General features: G+C 32.6%; 1 protein-coding gene, 1 long non-coding RNA gene and 1 pseudogene across 2 annotated transcripts; 1 reads left to right on the plus strand and 2 right to left on the minus strand.

Moving 5' to 3' along the window:
- Positions 1 to 6,027: 6,027 nt before the first annotated feature.
- LOC126700890 (myrcene synthase, chloroplastic-like) lies at positions 6,028 to 9,457 on the minus strand (annotated as a pseudogene).
- Positions 9,458 to 10,216: 759 nt separating this feature from the next.
- LOC126700102 (uncharacterized) lies at positions 10,217 to 10,993 on the plus strand. Its single transcript, XR_007647005.1, has 2 exons — positions 10,217 to 10,447; positions 10,767 to 10,993. It is a non-coding gene; the product is annotated as an uncharacterized LOC126700102 (long non-coding RNA).
- A 1,129-nt stretch (positions 10,994 to 12,122) lies between these two features.
- LOC126700099 (myrcene synthase, chloroplastic-like) lies at positions 12,123 to 16,010 on the minus strand. Its single transcript, XM_050398095.1, has 7 exons — positions 15,657 to 16,010; positions 15,285 to 15,552; positions 13,928 to 14,300; positions 13,400 to 13,618; positions 13,179 to 13,317; positions 12,820 to 13,068; positions 12,123 to 12,719 (listed from the first exon to the last, which is right to left on the minus strand). Exons 1-7 carry the CDS (start codon positions 15,897 to 15,899, stop codon positions 12,417 to 12,419), a joined length of 1,794 nt encoding a protein of 597 aa, XP_050254052.1. The 5' UTR covers positions 15,900 to 16,010; the 3' UTR covers positions 12,123 to 12,416.
- Between the last annotated feature and the right edge of the window lie 1,956 nt (positions 16,011 to 17,966).

Below are 17,966 nucleotides of genomic sequence, written 5' to 3' on the forward strand. Positions count from 1 at the left end.
ATTTTTCCCCCGCAAGCCGTTTGTCCTCTTTGGGGAGCCAGGCCTGCAAGGTTTTGTTCACTGCCCCGAGTGTGGTGTTTGGGATTTTCACCTCAGGCACTTTGGCCGATATTGGCTTGACACCCTAGTCCCACATCGGTTAGAGATGCGCCCCATTCAAGGTTTATAAGCTTCTGGAGCAACCAAATGCAACCGCAGCCGCAGCCGCTGCCTAATCAATTTATTAAAATAATATAAATTAAGCAAGAAAGATAAGAGAGAAAAATGATTAAAAAATAAGGCGCAAGTGTTGAGATTTAGTAGCACTTGCTACAGCCTACAGCTATATTCCAATTATGAGCCTGTCCTACCATGGAAAAACATATGTAGCTTCGACAGCTTTATCACATAGACGCAACAATCACGTTTTAATTTTAATGAATGTTTTTATTATTTACTTTTTTTAACTTTTTATTTCTCTTTAACAACTGTTAATATCTTAATTCACCGTTCAAAGCATATTCTTTTTTTTAGAAGACACCATTCAAAGCTTGGTCCACTATAGTAAGAAGAAATATTTTATTATGGTTAGATAGATTGACAGATGTACGACTAAAATATTGCTGACAGACTCAACAAGAAAACTGCAGACAAGTGGCTACTTGAGTTAATACACCAACAGATTATTGTTTATGAATAGTAAAAAAATTTATTGTTCATTAATAGTAATTTCTATATGATTCTACAGGTTTACACCAACGGATTAACTCAACTCAAGTTAACTTTACCTACTTGAGTTACTTTTCAACACAGACATGGTTTATTTTCACTATAAAATCACAGACTCACAGGAGGTCGAAGTTTTAGATCCAATTGCAGAACACTTTCTCCCTCTCTTAGCCAAGACAGACTCTTGTAATCTTCCCCCTCCCAGACCTCACCGACATAGCCTTGTCATCTTTTATACTTTCAGACAGACTTTTATTTGTAATCCTATTTTTCATAGACACAAGTTTATTTCAAGCATTGTATCAAAGACAGAAGTTTTTCAGTTCCAAAAAAAAAAAAAAAAAAAAGCATAGAAATTAAAAAAGAAAAAGATAAAAGATAAATGATAAAAGATAAATCTGGGAAGAGGGGTAGACGTAGATCCACATGTTATTGAAAAATTGATTTTATCTATAAGAATTTAATTCGGGATACAAGTAGAATAAATAGTTTTATTAAGGATTCAAGGAAATATCTTATATCTGTGTTGAATTTGAACGTATGTGTATCAATCATAGAGTCATAGACTCTTATACAGCAAATAAAAAATAAAAACAAATCATAGACTCTCTCAATTATTGCATAGATTTTTTCAATGTATACTCAATAGCCTTTGTTTCGATTCCCATAAAAAAAAAAAAAAAAAAAAGAAGGCTTTGTATCAATTATTACATATATATATATATATATATATATATTTACAATTATTCATTATAGAAAAAAGAAAAAGAAAAAAAGAAACAGAAACAAAAACAAGAACCTAGTACTACATAATTACGACTGTTGCACCAGATAATTATGAGAGGAAAAAGTTGAATAGATAAAATGATTAAAAAAAAAAAAAAAAAAAAAAAAAAGGTTAAAAGGTTTGAACCAAAGGTTGATATTAAAAATAAGTTTTTTAACTTTCAATTTTAGTTATCAAAAGTGTAATTGTATGGTGTAATGACATAATAGACATAACCCCAACAATCCTCCCTCATAATGAGGCTCTCACGACTCAAACTCATAACCTTAGCTTTAATACCATTTGTCGGATTGTGAATTGTGCCACTTCACCTCAAAACTAATTGGTAATGAGGAAGACAAACTAAAATATTTTATAGCATTTAAATATTTAATACCGTGCCTCACGACGCGCCTGTTTTTAGAGTGGTTGTAAGAAGTTGAATTGTGGCCTTCATCAATGGCTAAGATTGAAAGTTTAAAAACTTAGGGCATGTTTGGTAGACTGTAATAAGCGCTGTAATGTAATAGTTATTCCTATGGTTTAGTTATGTCTCCCCAAAATAGTAAGTTACAAAGAAACACAAGAAATCCTATGGGTGTTCTCCAAAATTGTTATTTATAGAACTCAATAAACTTAGTTATATCCTGGGGACAAGTTTGTAGAAACCCTTTAACAACTTGCGAATGGGGACAAATATTGTCTAAGAATAACATTCAATTGTGCCTCCAAGTCAATCACTAATTTCTATTTACTTGATGTGTTCATTTGTTCACTCATTGTTACTCCTTGATTTGGTAAAATCCCTAACAGCCTCCACTTCCACACCAATATAGGTGAGCTCATCAAGTGTGTACTGTCACACACAACCTTTACAGGTTATGAATTCATTAAGAGTTCTACTTAACCTTCTCACTTTGACAGTATGCATTATCTACACCAACTACACCATAGGGAGGGACAATTTTTGATAATGCATTATTGAATCTCTCCACGACTTGTTTGAACCCATTGAACCTAATTCACGGAATCTTCGATCACATAGGTTGGGTTACTATCATGGGTGATTCAGTCTATAGGCCTCAATCCCATCCCCCTCAATTTATCATGGACAAATTTTCTAGATAGTCCTTTAGTCAAAGAATCTTCTAGATTTTTCTCTGACTTCATAGACTCCAAGGCTATCACACCAGTTTTTATAAATTGTCACACAATTTTGTGCCTTAACTGCATGTGTCCTTGTTTCCCATTGTAAAATTTTCCTTTGATCTACCAATGGCTGCATGTAATTCACAATGCAATGAAATTGGTTAAGGCAACTTGTTTGGTACACAGTTGTATATCACATGTGGAGTTGGTTTTTATCATTGTCAGATGCTCAATTTGCATCATAGAATCTTCCGGCACATTTGTATATCCTCATTGTACCTTTCAAATTTCTCAATAAACAAGTTAGTACAAAAAGGATTATGACTATCACACTGCCTATAATTTTAGCATATTCCAATTGTGACACACTAGTCCCTTTATTTTTCCTCATCTAGGATCATATGACGAGCTTACAGGTTCACTCTCAAAGTGAGTTTCTCAAATATTTCATTCCTCAATGTAGTGTGGCTTTGATAAGAAATTACCTTTAATGCCACAAATTATTTTAATTCCTAATATCACACTAGCTTCTACTAAGTCTTCCATGTCAGATTTTGATGATAGGAATTTTTTTGTATAATTGATAACATGTTTATCAGTTTCAAATATCAACATGTCATCTACATACAAGCAAATTATAAAGTCAAAGTTTGCATTGAGCTTAATATACTCACACCTATCAGATTCATTCACAATAAATCCATTTGACACGAATGTATGATTAATTATTTCCATGCCATTATTTTGGTGCTTCTGCATCAAGAGATTGCTTTTTATATTGAGATTATTTTTGTTATTGGTGAGTAAATGGAGAAATAATCTACACCAACCTTTAAAATCTAGGGATTCCAACTTTAGCCAAGTACCCCCACATTTTGAGATATTTGGTATCCTTTCAAAGATTCAAGTACATTGAGCAACCACTTTATGCATAATTCCAAATTTATTTTCTTTTATTTGTTTTTCATCTTTGGTGCTTGCTTCAAACGAAAACTTCACATTTGAGAATTCTTAATTTCTAGATTTACTATCAAGTTTAATTGTTTCATTCCTTTTATTGATGCAACATTCACAAAGCATAATCTTGCATGCCCCAGATCAAAGATTCAACAAAATAAGCGATAAAAGTATTATTTTTATTATTATCATTAATTTTTATCAAAACTAGCATCAAGTACAAAGAGTCCCCCATGACAGTAGCCCTTCCCAACAAAGTCACCATTGCGAGTTAATACAAGTTTATCCTCTTCAAACACCAATTTGAGCCCTGCTTTGTTAAGAAAGGATCTAGACACTAGGTTTCTTCGCATGTTAGGAACATGAAGTACAGAGTGCAGTGCTAGAGACTTACCAGAAGTTAATTTCAAAAGTGCCTTACCTTTTCCTGCAACACTTGCAGTATGAGCATCTCCCAAATAGACGCTCTCTCCATCTATGACTTTCTCATAGTCAAGAAACATCTCCTTGTTTGAGCAGATGTGTCTAGTGGCCCCAGTGTCCACTACCCATTCAATCATGATGTTGATCAGATTCACTTCAGACACAACTGCAGCTATCACCTCAGATTCTTTCAAGTTGGCTTGAGGCTTGGGGTGATGGTGATCTTGTCCCTTCCTGAACTTTCAATCAGAAGCCACATGACCAATTTTTCCCACACAAAGCAAGGACCTTTCTTTTTCTTTCCAATATTATTTTGTTTCTTGAATATACATTCAGTTTTTCCATTAGGCCCTTTCCATATTTTTTGAAATTTTTCTGCATTTTTCTGTTCCACTAAGTTTGCTTTAGATGTGAACTCTAGGTTAGTATAATTTGTTATATCTCTCATCCGGTTTGACTCCTCAATCTGGATGTGGACAATTAGGTCCTCCATTGATAAGTCTCTACTTTTGTGTTTCAAATAGTTTCTATAGTCCTTCCAAGAAGGTGGCAACTTCTCTATGAGAGCAGCTGCTTGGAACGCCTCATCTATTTTCATCCCTTTAGCCAAAATTTCTAAAACAATATGTTGATACTCATGGACCTGATCCATGATTGGTTTTTCATCTACCATTTTAAAATCAAGGAACCTACCAACAACATATTTTTAAAACCAGCATCTTCCATGGAATATTTCTTTTTTAATGCATCCCAAATTTCCTTAGCAGAGTTATAACCACAGTAAATATCGAATAATGAATTGGACAAGTAATGCAGAATATGACCCCTACAAGTACAATTATCCCTTTCAAAATTCCTAATAGAAGCATAACGAGCAAGCTCATGCATTTCATCAGATACACGATCATTGAATAACACATAATCCACATGAATAGATTCAAGATAAAATAACATCCTCTCAGACCATCTCTTATAATGGTTTCCATCAAATGGTTCCAATTTAGACATGTCAGGTGCAATGCTCGTATTTGATTATTAATTGGAGCAAGTCACTTCTCAGATTGTTGGAAATATATGAGACTAATTAACAAAACCAATAGGTAAATTCAAGAGATTATAGGAAACTTATCGATGATAGAGAGAGTTGAGGTGTGGAACTCAATCCACTGTCCTAAGCAGTGATTTCGCCCCATTGGATGCAATTTATCCTTGGTGCAGAAAGCGATCACCGCCCCAGGATTCAACGGCAAGCTATGGTTGTGTGCACTCACAAACCAAAGGTTTGAACTCGTATTAATGCCCACAGAAATTGAAGGAAGAGTATGACACTGAATTAGGAATTTTGTTGCTATTTCGTATGTATTAAGAGACATCCTTTCCTCTGTTTTTGTTTGAGTGTATAACAAGGTTGACTAACACATCTTTATAAATTTGCCGTGATAAACATCCCCCTAAAATTTCTCCTTTTAAACTTTCCTTTCATAGCTATGGTATTAAAGGTTGATTGTTGTGTATTCGGGGTTGTGTTGAGGCAAAGGAAAGAGCATGTTTTAAGGTGAAAATAAGGAATAGATGAGAGAAATTGGTGAACCAAATGATGTGATGTGATGACAGAGGAGAGAGTTTAATACTCACCTCCCTCACTTGAAGTTAGCTTGGGTCGTAAATGACCCAGCTGTTATTCCTTTACTTAGTTTTTCCTAATTTAATTTGACCCAGAGTTTAAAACCTTTTGAATTGTTGATTCTTTTATAGCTGATGATTTCCTTGGTGTCAACTGAGTAGGGCGAGGAAACTGTCCCGAAAGCTGGTCAGCTGCAAATGGTTGAAATGGAATTTCATAGGTGACTTTGCTGTCGGAAATTAGATCAGTACTCATGTTTGATTCATGTGCTGGCATTACACAAACATCAACCAAAGTTTCATGCACCTCTTCTGCCTTGGCCATTGGATCACCAGCATGACAAGAAGTCTTGTCCTCATATATTGAATTTGTTGCCACAGTTGATAATGTGACTTCACAGTCAGAAATTAGGAGATCTGGACTCATTCTTCATAGATATTGGAGTTCCAACCGGTGATTGGTCATTGGTTTTCATGGCAACTTCTTCTGCTTCAATCACATACACATCAACCAATGCTTCAGTATTATAAATTTCCATAGTAGATGCCTGATTCTCAACAGAAACCTGTATGTCCGATTGTTCAGCAACAATGCCTTCAGAACCAGAATGGTTGTTCTCCAACTTCTCAAAACCAATAGGAAGAACTGGAGCCTCTAAATCCTTTTCTTCTGCTGCTTCTGCATCATCATCACTGTATTTTTCTTCACACTCAGATGATTCATCTGTTGCAATCTCTTCATCAGACTTCCCTTCAATGGCAGATTCCGATTTAGAATCTGACTCCCCTTCAGTGGTGGATTCTGATTCAGAATCTCAATTGCTTTGGTCATCACCCTCTGTCACATTCAGTTCTGAGTCTTTGCTTGCCAGGTTTTGACATTCATGTTGTGGGGACATAGATTCAGAAACATGGTCCATATCCTTAGCAAAACAATCATTGGATTCTTTAACAGCCAAAGAATCCTCAGATATTGTGTCTTGCTCAGTAATTGGAACATCATCATCATCATTAAAAAGGGCAAGCTGTGAACCACTAATTTTTAAAAATATGAGTTTTTTTTTTTTTTTTTTTTTTTTTAATGTAAGCTTTTAAGATATACTGATATACATTAATTAAATCATTCTAAAAAACTTTTTTATGGAAAAATGAAAAAGTTACTAACTTTTTTTTTTCTTTCTAATTTTTTCAATTCTTCATAAAATGTTTCCAAAATTGATGATTAATGTATGTTCTAAGGGTTTACATTAACTGAACCCTAAAAATATATGTAATAAACAAAATCTGGATTTGTGGTACACTACGTGGCATTGTCTATGAAACTACTACTTCATCAAAAAGATCCAAAACAAAAAGAGAGTGACAGAGATTAAAAAAAAAAAATAGAGAGAGAGAGACTGTTGCACCACTCACTAGTCTGGAGGGAGGTCGTTGCTAGTCATTGATTGAAGTTTGGATCGGAGCAGGGCAAATGAATGAGAGATGCTACATGATGGAAGATTTCGTTATATTCCAATGTTTTTCCGATTTGTATTTTGAGGAATCCTGATTTGCAAGGGATTTTTTTTTTTCTTTTTTTCTTTTATTTTTCTCCTTACTTAGCTGATTTGGGAATTTGTTATAGATTTTTTTTGGGTTTGGATTTGGAAATTTATTGTTGAATTGAACTTGGGCTAGACACTTTTTCTTTTGTGGGTCTTTGATTCAATCGATTTTTTTTTTTTTTTTTTTTTTTTAAATTTGGACTTTTCTATGGAAATTTAAGATTTAAAGGAGACCAAAGTAACAAATAAATTTTCAAAAAGCTAGGGGGCCCATGACCCCCTGGCCCCCCTCTAGCTCCGCCACTATTCACTAAACATATTTTCTGGTGAACTTAACCAAACTTTGAGCTTTGATACCAACTTGTTGTGATTTAAGGCTATAGGAAGCGCTTTCACATGAATTAAAAAAATAAAACAATCACTCAAGAGAACAGTATTTAACATGGTTTGACTAACTCCAATCCTATGTCCACATACAACGCCCACTAAAATTCACAATTAATGATATGGATTACAACCGCACTCAATCAAAACCTCACAAACAATCACAAAACTCTCATAGACACAAATTGACTCACAAATCTCAAAGGTAATATGCAATATAATTAATGAGTTAAAACATCAAATCTACATCCTTATATAACAATAATTCATCATGTTAATCTTTATATGGTGGAATGGGCTGAACAAACAATGATTCCAACACCATGCCCATCTCCATACTAGTATATGCATTGGGCCATCCTTCCAAGGTTGAATGCAATTTCAATAAATGTTTCAGAGAAGGGAGAAATCACAGATTGTTCTCTATTCATCTTTTTCCATGTTGCACTAATCAAACACCTAATGTATTCACAAGCATCTTCTTCGCTAGCACTAGTTTCGTTCATGTAACACTGGATTGATCTAGGAACATCACCTCTTTTTAATTCATCCTGATATATAATAATAATAATAATAATAATAATAATAATAATAAAAGAAGATTATGAGGGTTTGTGAATTATACGAAATGAAAGTCATGTTGATGAAACTCTTAGGATGGTGTGGTCTACATACTGTATATGTTCCAAGATCATTTGCTAATCGCAAAATCATTGATGACAAACGAACTATGTTGCGGTACTCTTCCAAGCAATCTTGGGCTTCCTTTGTTATTGGATTTGTGTAGGAAAAATAAGCATGTAGTAGTATAGTTGGTGCTCCTATTGAAATACATGCATTCTCAAGGTATTCTTGAAGTCTTGGTGTATATAGTTGGTGCTCCTATTGAAATACATGCATTCTCAAGGTATTCTTGAAGTCTTGGTGTATACCCGCTATAGTACCACTTTGCCTCCAACAAATAAGCTCTACATAAATCTGCCCACTGAAAAATTTATGGTGGAACAATGAATTTAAAGTAGTATAACATACCATGTATTCAAGAAAAAAATGTTAAGGATTAATATAGATGGATTTAGAAGTCAATTGCATACCCTTTTTTTTTAAATATCGAATGATGTGGAATTCTTGTTCCTTTAGTATATCAAAAGCCATTTCATTAACTGAATTGTGTAGAGCTAGGAAACATATCTTCATATAATTTGGGAGCCCATCCATTGCATTGATATCCCACCTGGAATCACAAAGAGCACACTTAAGTCTTTATGTCAAAGATAGCTTTGAAGCATTTGAGGCGTATTGTCATTAATACCAACCTCTCAACAGCGTCCGTCAAGAGCTCAAGTTCATCTAAAGTTCCATTATTCCATACACATCATAAATATCATCTATTACTGTAATGAGTACATTGACCTTCATTGAGATTCTCCTACAATATCCAAAGTGAGGATGAAATGTACACCCCACTGTCCAGAAGAAACTCTCTGTCAACCTATCCCTCACAAAGCTCAACTTTTCTGCAAGGCCAGTGCTCCTCCACCACCTTTATTTGAAGCCAAAAAAAAAATAAAAAAAATAAAAAAAAATCTTTTTATATTGATGCATATTTAACCTTTTGAATTAGGTAAGTTAAACATAGCTTAACTTTTAAAATTTAGGCTATAATTAATTTAATTATGAGGACCAACATGAGCCTTAGGTGAGTTATTTAGACAACTGCTTAATTAAGGCCCCAAATTTTAATCAATAGGATATGAGTATTAATTAAACCTTCAAATTTTAATCAATAAATAAAAGTATTTTTTTTTTAAAAGAGAAAAAAATTTAAAAAAAAAAAAAAAAATCTTCGTATGATGACAGACTCTCCGTTTCCTCTATGTGAGAGATTTAGAGTGTAGAACATGTAATCTCTCTCAAAGAAGTTGAAAATTCTCTCTCTCTCTCTCTCTCTCTGATCTCTCTCAACAAAGAAAATCAAAAGACCAAAAAGAAACAAAATAATTCCAAACCTTATAGCTTACGTTCATACCTTTCTCTCTTCTTCTTTTTGTTTTTTTTTTTTTTTTTTTTTTATAAATCGAATTTCAACTTTTTAATATATAGTAGTCTACAATCAGATATTTTTCATTTTTAAGTAATATTGCAGTTGTTAATGAAAAATAAGTTTTATAAAATTAAAAAGAAAACATCAAATAAATATATGACTAATTACTAATAAATAAATTTATAATAAAAAATTTAATTAGAGATATCAAAAATATTATAGTTGGCAACTTGACATTACCTTAATACAAAGATTTAATTACTAATTTTTATATTAATGAATTGATATTTAAATATATAAATTGCTTAGATTTAATTTTTGTCTTAGGCCCCATAATATATAGGGTCGGCCCAGTAAATTTGTTCACGTTGCTATTAAATTTGATTTTAATTTTAGTATTTATTAGTTTATGCTTCAATTTGTTAATGAGAAACATGTTAGATTGGTCGATCTTAATAAAATAAAGATTATAGTACTCAAGTTTGTAAGTGCATTGATAACATTTTTATAAATATTATACTCTTATTTTGCAAGTTAACCACTCATTTATTGTGATAAGGAATTGGGATGGTGTGTTATGGACTTCAATATCTAGTATTAAGGTAAACCATATTGAAATTAAATTCCACTAAAAGTTCCAAAACATATAAGGGTCCAATTAATGTATGCTCTAAGAAGGCATTTGTGGAATATGTGAAACACCACTATTTTGATTGGATGTTTCACATCAAAAATCCTATTTTTAAGAAGTACACAAAGAAAGAAGATCATTACAAGAATGGTCTTTCCTTCATTCCTACACCCTTTTGGAAAAAGATGGTGGATAAATGGATGGATGGAGAATGAGGGGTGAGTATAAATGAAATACATGTCATAAATTCTCTCTATCTCTCTTGCACTCTCTCTAACCATTATTTGTGGTTTACATTTTTCACAATTGTTATATTATTTTAATTTATATTTAATTTTGATAGTGGTTTAAGTAATCAAATTAAGTTATTATTATTGTTAAATTAAAAAAAAAAATATTACTGTTGTTTATGATATATTATATGATTATATTTGATATAGTAATATGTGTACTTATTTATTGAAGCATTGATACAAATATAAATTCACTTTAATTGTTTCATTTTAACTCTTGTTTAACGCTTTTTCTTTTTTAAAGGATGGTACTAGCAGAGATGAAGAGGACAACTCAAACAATAACATGGAGGTTGAAAGCAACTTGGAGGGTGACCTAGAGGAAAACTAATATAGATCTTTTCATAATTCTAGTTGTTTAAAACAATATTTTTATGTCATGGTTTAATTTCAGGATTTTTTTGTATATTCTATATTATAAAGTTTGAACTTATAAGAATTTTTATGTTTCAATGGATCAATTTTTAGTAATCATTGTACTATTGTAAGAGGATAGTTAAACAAAAATGATATAAAATAAACTAAAAATATTTAAATAATAAAATATTTAAAATAGTATATAAAATATTATCACTGACATAAAAATTTGGTCATAAATAACTTTATAGTGACAACAAAGTCCCTCGCAATTTATAGAATAGCGACGCCATTTAACCCCTTGCAAAAACGTTTTAAGTGACAGCTTAACGTTGTCACTATTATTTCTAACTAATTGTGAGGGGTCAAAAGCCCTCACAAATCAATTTTAGCGACGACACTATTTGTCTCTAAAAAATATATCGTCAATTTGGAATTCACAAATAATTAATTGTGAGGGTATGAAGGTTCTCACAAATAGTTGTTAATGACGACTGCTTCCCCTCGCTAAAAATAAGTCGTCAACTTTTCTCGTCGTTTGGTAATATATTTGTGAGGGGAAATTTGTTCAATAACGACGGTGGATTGCCCTCGTAAATTATCTATTTGCAAAAGTATGGTCGCAAATTCTCTTTTAGCAAGAAGAGCAAATACGACGGTCTTCGAAGGCCATATGCCCTCGCTAATAACCTTTTACGACGATATTTGAATTTTTACGAGGGCATTTTACCCTCGCTAGACTTTTTTCTTGTAGTGAGTGTTGACAATAGATCTATGCTTCACTTTGGTGACTGAACGAGCAACTGTAGGTTGATTTTGGGAGCTCTAAGAGAATAAATTGTTACTGAGATAAACACAAAAGACACCGGTAAAGCATTTATTGCCAAGACAACCTATGTAATAGGCATCAAAGAATGCATTAAGTAGAGGAGATAATGACTATGTAACTAACAGTGTGCCTTTTGTCTAATCCTTTTTTTCCGAATAATCTAACTTTTTGCTTTATTTAGAAATAAGCTAGTTTTTAGCTTTTTATCATACATTTGACATAAAAGTTACCAAAAAATTATATCTTTTGATTAGCTTAATATTATGCAATTAAGCTACTGAAAATGCACTAACATAATTTTTTTTTTGAACTTTACCATGACAAAACTTTGAGATTTGATACTGATTTGTTGTGATTTAGGGCTAGCAAAAACACTTTTGCACAAATAAGAAAATAAAGCAATTAGACAAGAGAACAATATTTAACATGGTTTGCCCAACTCCAAGACTACGTCTACATATAATTCCAACCAAGTTCACAATGAATGATATGGTCCACAAGGATTACAATTACATTCAATCAAACATGGCAAACTAAATTCACAAACTCTCACATACTCACACAAACAACATTCCCAAAACTCATCGACATAAGTAAAACACTCACAAACACAAACTAACTCACTCATAAATCTCAGAGGTAATATGTAATACAATTGATGAATTCAAACTTCAAATCTGCATCCTTATATATCAATAATTCATCATGTCAATCTCTATGTAGTGGAATGGGCTGAACAAATAATGATAATAAACAATCCTTAGTTTCGTGATTTCCAACACCATGTCCATCTCCATACTGGTACATGCAATGGGCCACCCTTACAATGTTGAATATAATTTCAATAAATGTGTCGGAGAAGGGAGAAGTCTCAGCTCGTTCTTCGTTTATCTTCTTCCATATTGCACTAATCAAACACCTAATGTATTCACAGGCATCTTCTTCACTAGCACCAGTTTCATTCATGTAACATTGAATTGATTTAGGGACATCACCTCTTTCTAACTCAAACTGATGCAAAAAAAAAAAATGAAAAGATCGTAAGGGTTTAAATTAATAACTGTATGAAATTTTGGTTGATGATACTCTTAGGATAGTGTGTTCTACATACCTTAGATGTTCCAAGATCATCTACAAGTCGTATAATCATTGATGACCAACGTATTATGTTGGGGCATTCTTCGAAGAAATCTAAGGCTTCCTTTGTTATTGGATTTGTGGCTGAAAAATAAGTATTCAATAGTATAGTTGGCACTGACACTGATACCCATGCATTATCAAGGTATTCTTGAAGGCTAGGGGTATATCCATTATAGTACCACTTTGCTTCCAACAAATAAGCTCTACATAAATTTGCCCACTGAAATATTTATGAAGGAACAATGAATTAGAGCTAGTATAACATATCATGGGTTCAAGAAGAAGATATTAAAAGATTAGTATAGATGAATTTATAAGTCAAGGTCATACTGATTTTTTAAAATATTGAATGATGTGGAATCCTTGTTCCTTAAGTGTATCAAAAGCCATTTCATTAACTAAATTTTGTAGAGCGAGGAAACACATCTTCATATAATCTGGGAGCCCATCCATTGCATTGATATTCCAACTGAAATCACAAAAAGTTCACTTAAGTTATTATGTCAAAGATAGCTTTGAAGCATTCAAGGCCTATTTCTATTAATGCTAACCTCTCAACAGCATCTGTGAAGAGCTCAAGTTCATCCAAAGTGCCATACACATCATAAACATCATCTATTACCGTAATGATTAGATTGGCCTTTGTTGAGATTCTTCGAGAATAACCAAACCGAGGATGAAATGTACACCCCACTGTCCAGAAGAAATTCTCTGTCAGCCTATTTCTCACAAAGCTTAACTTTTCTCCCAAGCCAATGCTCCTCCACCAACTTTATTTGAAAGAAACAAGAGAATGTCAATTTTCTTTTTATTTCAATGCATTTTCTTACCTTTCGAATCAGGTAAGTTAAACACTAGCTTTAATTTTAAAATTTACGCTATAACTAATTTTATTATTTGTTATTTTTTGCCATGAGATTTTATTTTAATTTTAGTATTTATCAGTTTATGCTTCAATTTCTATATAGTCATCCTTCTAACTTGGAAGTTCCAAGGGTTGTCAATAAATATGTAACCAATCAAGAATTATATATCAAATGAAGCTTAATTTATAGAATGAGAATTAACAAGCTTTTGACCTTGTCACTTGTTTGAGATCTTCCTGGTGGGTTGCTTGCACCATGTTGAAATCCAGTTTTGCAAGCTCAAGCAAGATAGGGTTCATGTCTTCTTTGCTCCTATATACATCAATGAACCATCTCGCTTCCACTCTTAATATCCTCCAATGTAGTGGAAGCTCCAAGGCATGGCTCACCATGGTAGAAAGATATTGATCATTATTATGGTTGACAAATTCTTGGAGATGTTTTTTTGAGAATTCTCTTGCTTCATCCAAGCTATTCTCACCTTCTATAGAAAGAAATGAGGCTTCATACAAGGATAGCATTCCCTTGGTATCATCACAAAGATATCTCTTAAAACTCCCTCCCTCCATGAAACTATTGAAAAATTCTGCACTCAGCAACCCAACAATCATTAAAGGGAGTTCTAAGGGCTCAAGAAGCATGTTATCAAGTATTGAATGTGTAATTATGATGTGTAATGCACTTTTTGAGTAATGTTATAGTCACAAATTATTTTATAAATTACTAATGCAGTTGGTGATTATTGGTATGTGAAAAATTATGTTAGTGGTGAGCTTAGATGAAAATCAGTAAAAATTTGTCACATCAACAGTTTGTAAAAATGTTGTAAAATAATTTGTGCATGTAGCATTACTCGCACTTTTTTTATCCCCATCGAAATGTATAGTCATCTAAGATTCATTGATGCACAAAACCAAATTCAAGTAAGTTGTATCTATTTTTATTGTTTTTTGTGTAGTAGATGTCATTAGTAAAAATTTTAAATAAAAAAAAAATTTATCAAATAAGGAAGTGACAAGAGAATATTTTGTATAGAATAGAATAATAGAAAATAATATATGTGGTCGATCTTGACTGATTTATTAAGGATCTATAGTTGACCCCAAAAAACTTGGGACTAGGTTGTTATTTTTGTTTAGTTTCTAACAAAAAATTATTAAATTTACCTTAATTTGTGCACTTTTGGGGTCTAGTCACATTTGTGCTTAATTACATCCTAAAAAGACTACTGAAGTTGCAATTGAAACTTTTCATAATAATGATCCACCTAGTAAACATCTGATGTGGGATTCAGCACATGCCCGCACAACATACACTCAAACAATCCAATCCAATCATATTTGCACAATTTGGGGTATAAAAACTTAATAGTCATATCACTAATAGAAATGGATATGGTCAATATAAAAATGAAATAAAATTTGAAAAACAAAAAATGAAAATTTTGAAACTTAAAATCTCAAAATGAAAACAATTCACAGGAGGGGGGGGGGGGGGAAGTGCACCGTAGTTTAAAAAAATTGGTTAGTAATAAATATCCCACTATGAAATCAAAAAATTTCTTAATTACCTTCGGACACCTTATATCCATGTTGTCTAAGCAGTCGAAATTTAAGAGCTGTGGCATATAAATTCTCCTCCTTCCATGTATCACCACAATGATCATTGTTGTATAGAACTTCCAAGATTCTTTTAATTTCACTCTCAAAGTGGTAAGACAATCCTAGTCTTTGCAAAATATCTATTAGCTTCAATTGCTCTAAAGGATCCACCACTTTGTGAAGCATCATCCTCACTTTTTCCTTCAACTTGTTAACTTGCCCTGTGTACTCTTCTCCCTACATCACAATATTATAATTAACATGACCCCAGTGATCAGTTTCCAGTAATAATTCAAGTACTAGTAAACCTAACAATGAAAACAATACTATTATGTACGTACCTGGTATTCACTTCTCAGTGACTGAATGTAATCGTAGTCCCAAATGGGAGGTTGGTAATTAGCCGATCGTCGAACAATATCAATACTACTTGAAATTTTGTTGGAGACCTTGCACTGGACAGAACCAGGAACAATGTCCCTTTTGCTTGTTACAAGTGATTTGAAATGGATGGGACCTTTAGGTGGGAGAGCTGCTCTTGGGAAATTGCAAATAGGGAGTGAAGCAAGTAGGTTGAGAGCCATTGACAAAGGCCTAATTTGATGAAGCTTGATATGGGATTTTGGCAGTTGATTACTTGGATTTATATATTGCTTAGGAGATTCTCATCTGAATATCTATCTGTAGGGGATTTTTCCCCCGCAAGCCGTTTGTCCTCTTTGGGGAGCCAGGCCCGCAAGGTTTTGTTCTCGGCCCCGAGTGTGGTGTTTGGGATTTTCACCTCAGGCACTTTGGCCGATATTGGCTTGACACCCTAGTCCCACATCGGTTAGAGATGCGCCCCATTCAAGGTTTATAAACTTCTGGAGCAACCAAATGCAGCCGCAGCCGCAGCCGCTGCCTAATCAATTTATTAAAATAATATAAATTAAGCAAGAAAGATAAGAGAGAAAAATGATTAAAAAATAAGGCGCAAGTGTTGAGATTTAGTAGCACTTGCTACAGCCTACAGCTATATTCCAATTATGAGCCTGTCCTACCATGGAAAAACATATGTAGCTTCGACAGCTTTATCACATAGACGCAACAATCACGTTTTAATTTTAATGAATGTTTTTATTATTTACTTTTTTTAACTTTTTATTTCTCTTTAACAACTGTTAATATCTTAATTCACCGTTCAAAGCATATTCTTTTTTTTAGAAGACACCATTCAAAGCTTGGTCCACTATAGTAAGAAGAAATATTTTATTATGGTTAGATAGATTGACAGATGTACGACTAAAAGATTGCTGACAGACTCAACAAGACAAGCGGCTACTGTTCACCATTATCAAACAGTTTACTGTTCATCAGCACGCGTGACTGATGCCAAGATAGATCACGACAGACAACTGCTCACCAGATTATTGTCGATGAAAATATTTTTGGGAGAATTGAAAAAATATTGACAGATTTTTTAATTTTTGAAAAAATATTTTTAAAAATAATTAATTATTGTGTATATTAACAAAATCTAACTTTTACTGTTTATTAATAGTAATTCCTATATGATTCTACAGGTTTACACCAACGGATTAACTCAACTCAAGTTAACTTTACCTACTTGAGTTACTTTTCAACACAGACATGGTTTATTTTCACTATAAAATCACAGACTCACAGGAGGTCGAAGTTTTAGATCCAATTGCAGAACACTTTCTCCCTCTCTTAGCCAAGGCAGACTCTTGTAATCTTCCCCCTCCCAGACCTCACCGACATAGCCTTGTCATCTATTATACTTTCAGACAGACTTTTATTTGTAATCCTATTTTTCAAAGACAGAAGTTTATTTCAAGCATTGTATCAAAGACAGAAGTTTTTCAGTTCCAAAAAAAAAAAAAAAAAAAAAGCATAGAAATTAAAAAAGAAAAAGAAAAAAGATAAATGATAAAAGATAAATCTGGGAAGAGGGGTAGACGTAGATCCACATGTTATTGAAAAATTGATTTTATCTATAAGAATTTAATTCGGGATACAAGTAGAATAAATAATTTTATTAAGGATTCAAGGAAATATCTTATATCTGTGTTGAATTTGAACGTATGTGTATCAATCATAGAGTCATAGACTCTTATACAGCAAATAAAAAATAAAAACAAATCATGGACTCTCTCAATTATTGCATAGATTTTATCAATGTATACTCAATAGCCTTTGTTTCGATTCCCATAAAAAAAAAAAAAAAAAAAAAAAAAAAAAAAAAAAAAGGCTTTGTATCAATTATTACATATATATATATATATATATATATTTACAATTATTCATTATAGAAAAAAGAAAAAGAAAAAAAGAAACAGAAACAAAAACAAGAACCTAGTACTACATAATTACGACTATTGCACCAGATAATTATGAGAGGAAAATGTTGAATAGATAAAATGATAAAAAAAAAAAAAGGGTTAAAAGGTTTGAACCAAAGGTTGATATTAAAAATAAGTTTTTTAACTTTCAATTTTAGTTATCAAAAGTGTTATTGTATGGTGTAATGACATAATAGACATAACCCCAACAATCCTCCCTCATAATGAGGCTCTCACGGTTTAAACTCATAAGTCATAACCTTAGCTTTAATACTATTTGTCGGATCGTGAATTGTGCCACTCCACTTC

The sequence above is a fragment of the Quercus robur genome, chromosome 9 (assembly GCF_932294415.1).
Source record: "Quercus robur chromosome 9, dhQueRobu3.1, whole genome shotgun sequence".
NCBI classification, from domain to species: domain Eukaryota; kingdom Viridiplantae; phylum Streptophyta; class Magnoliopsida; order Fagales; family Fagaceae; genus Quercus; species Quercus robur.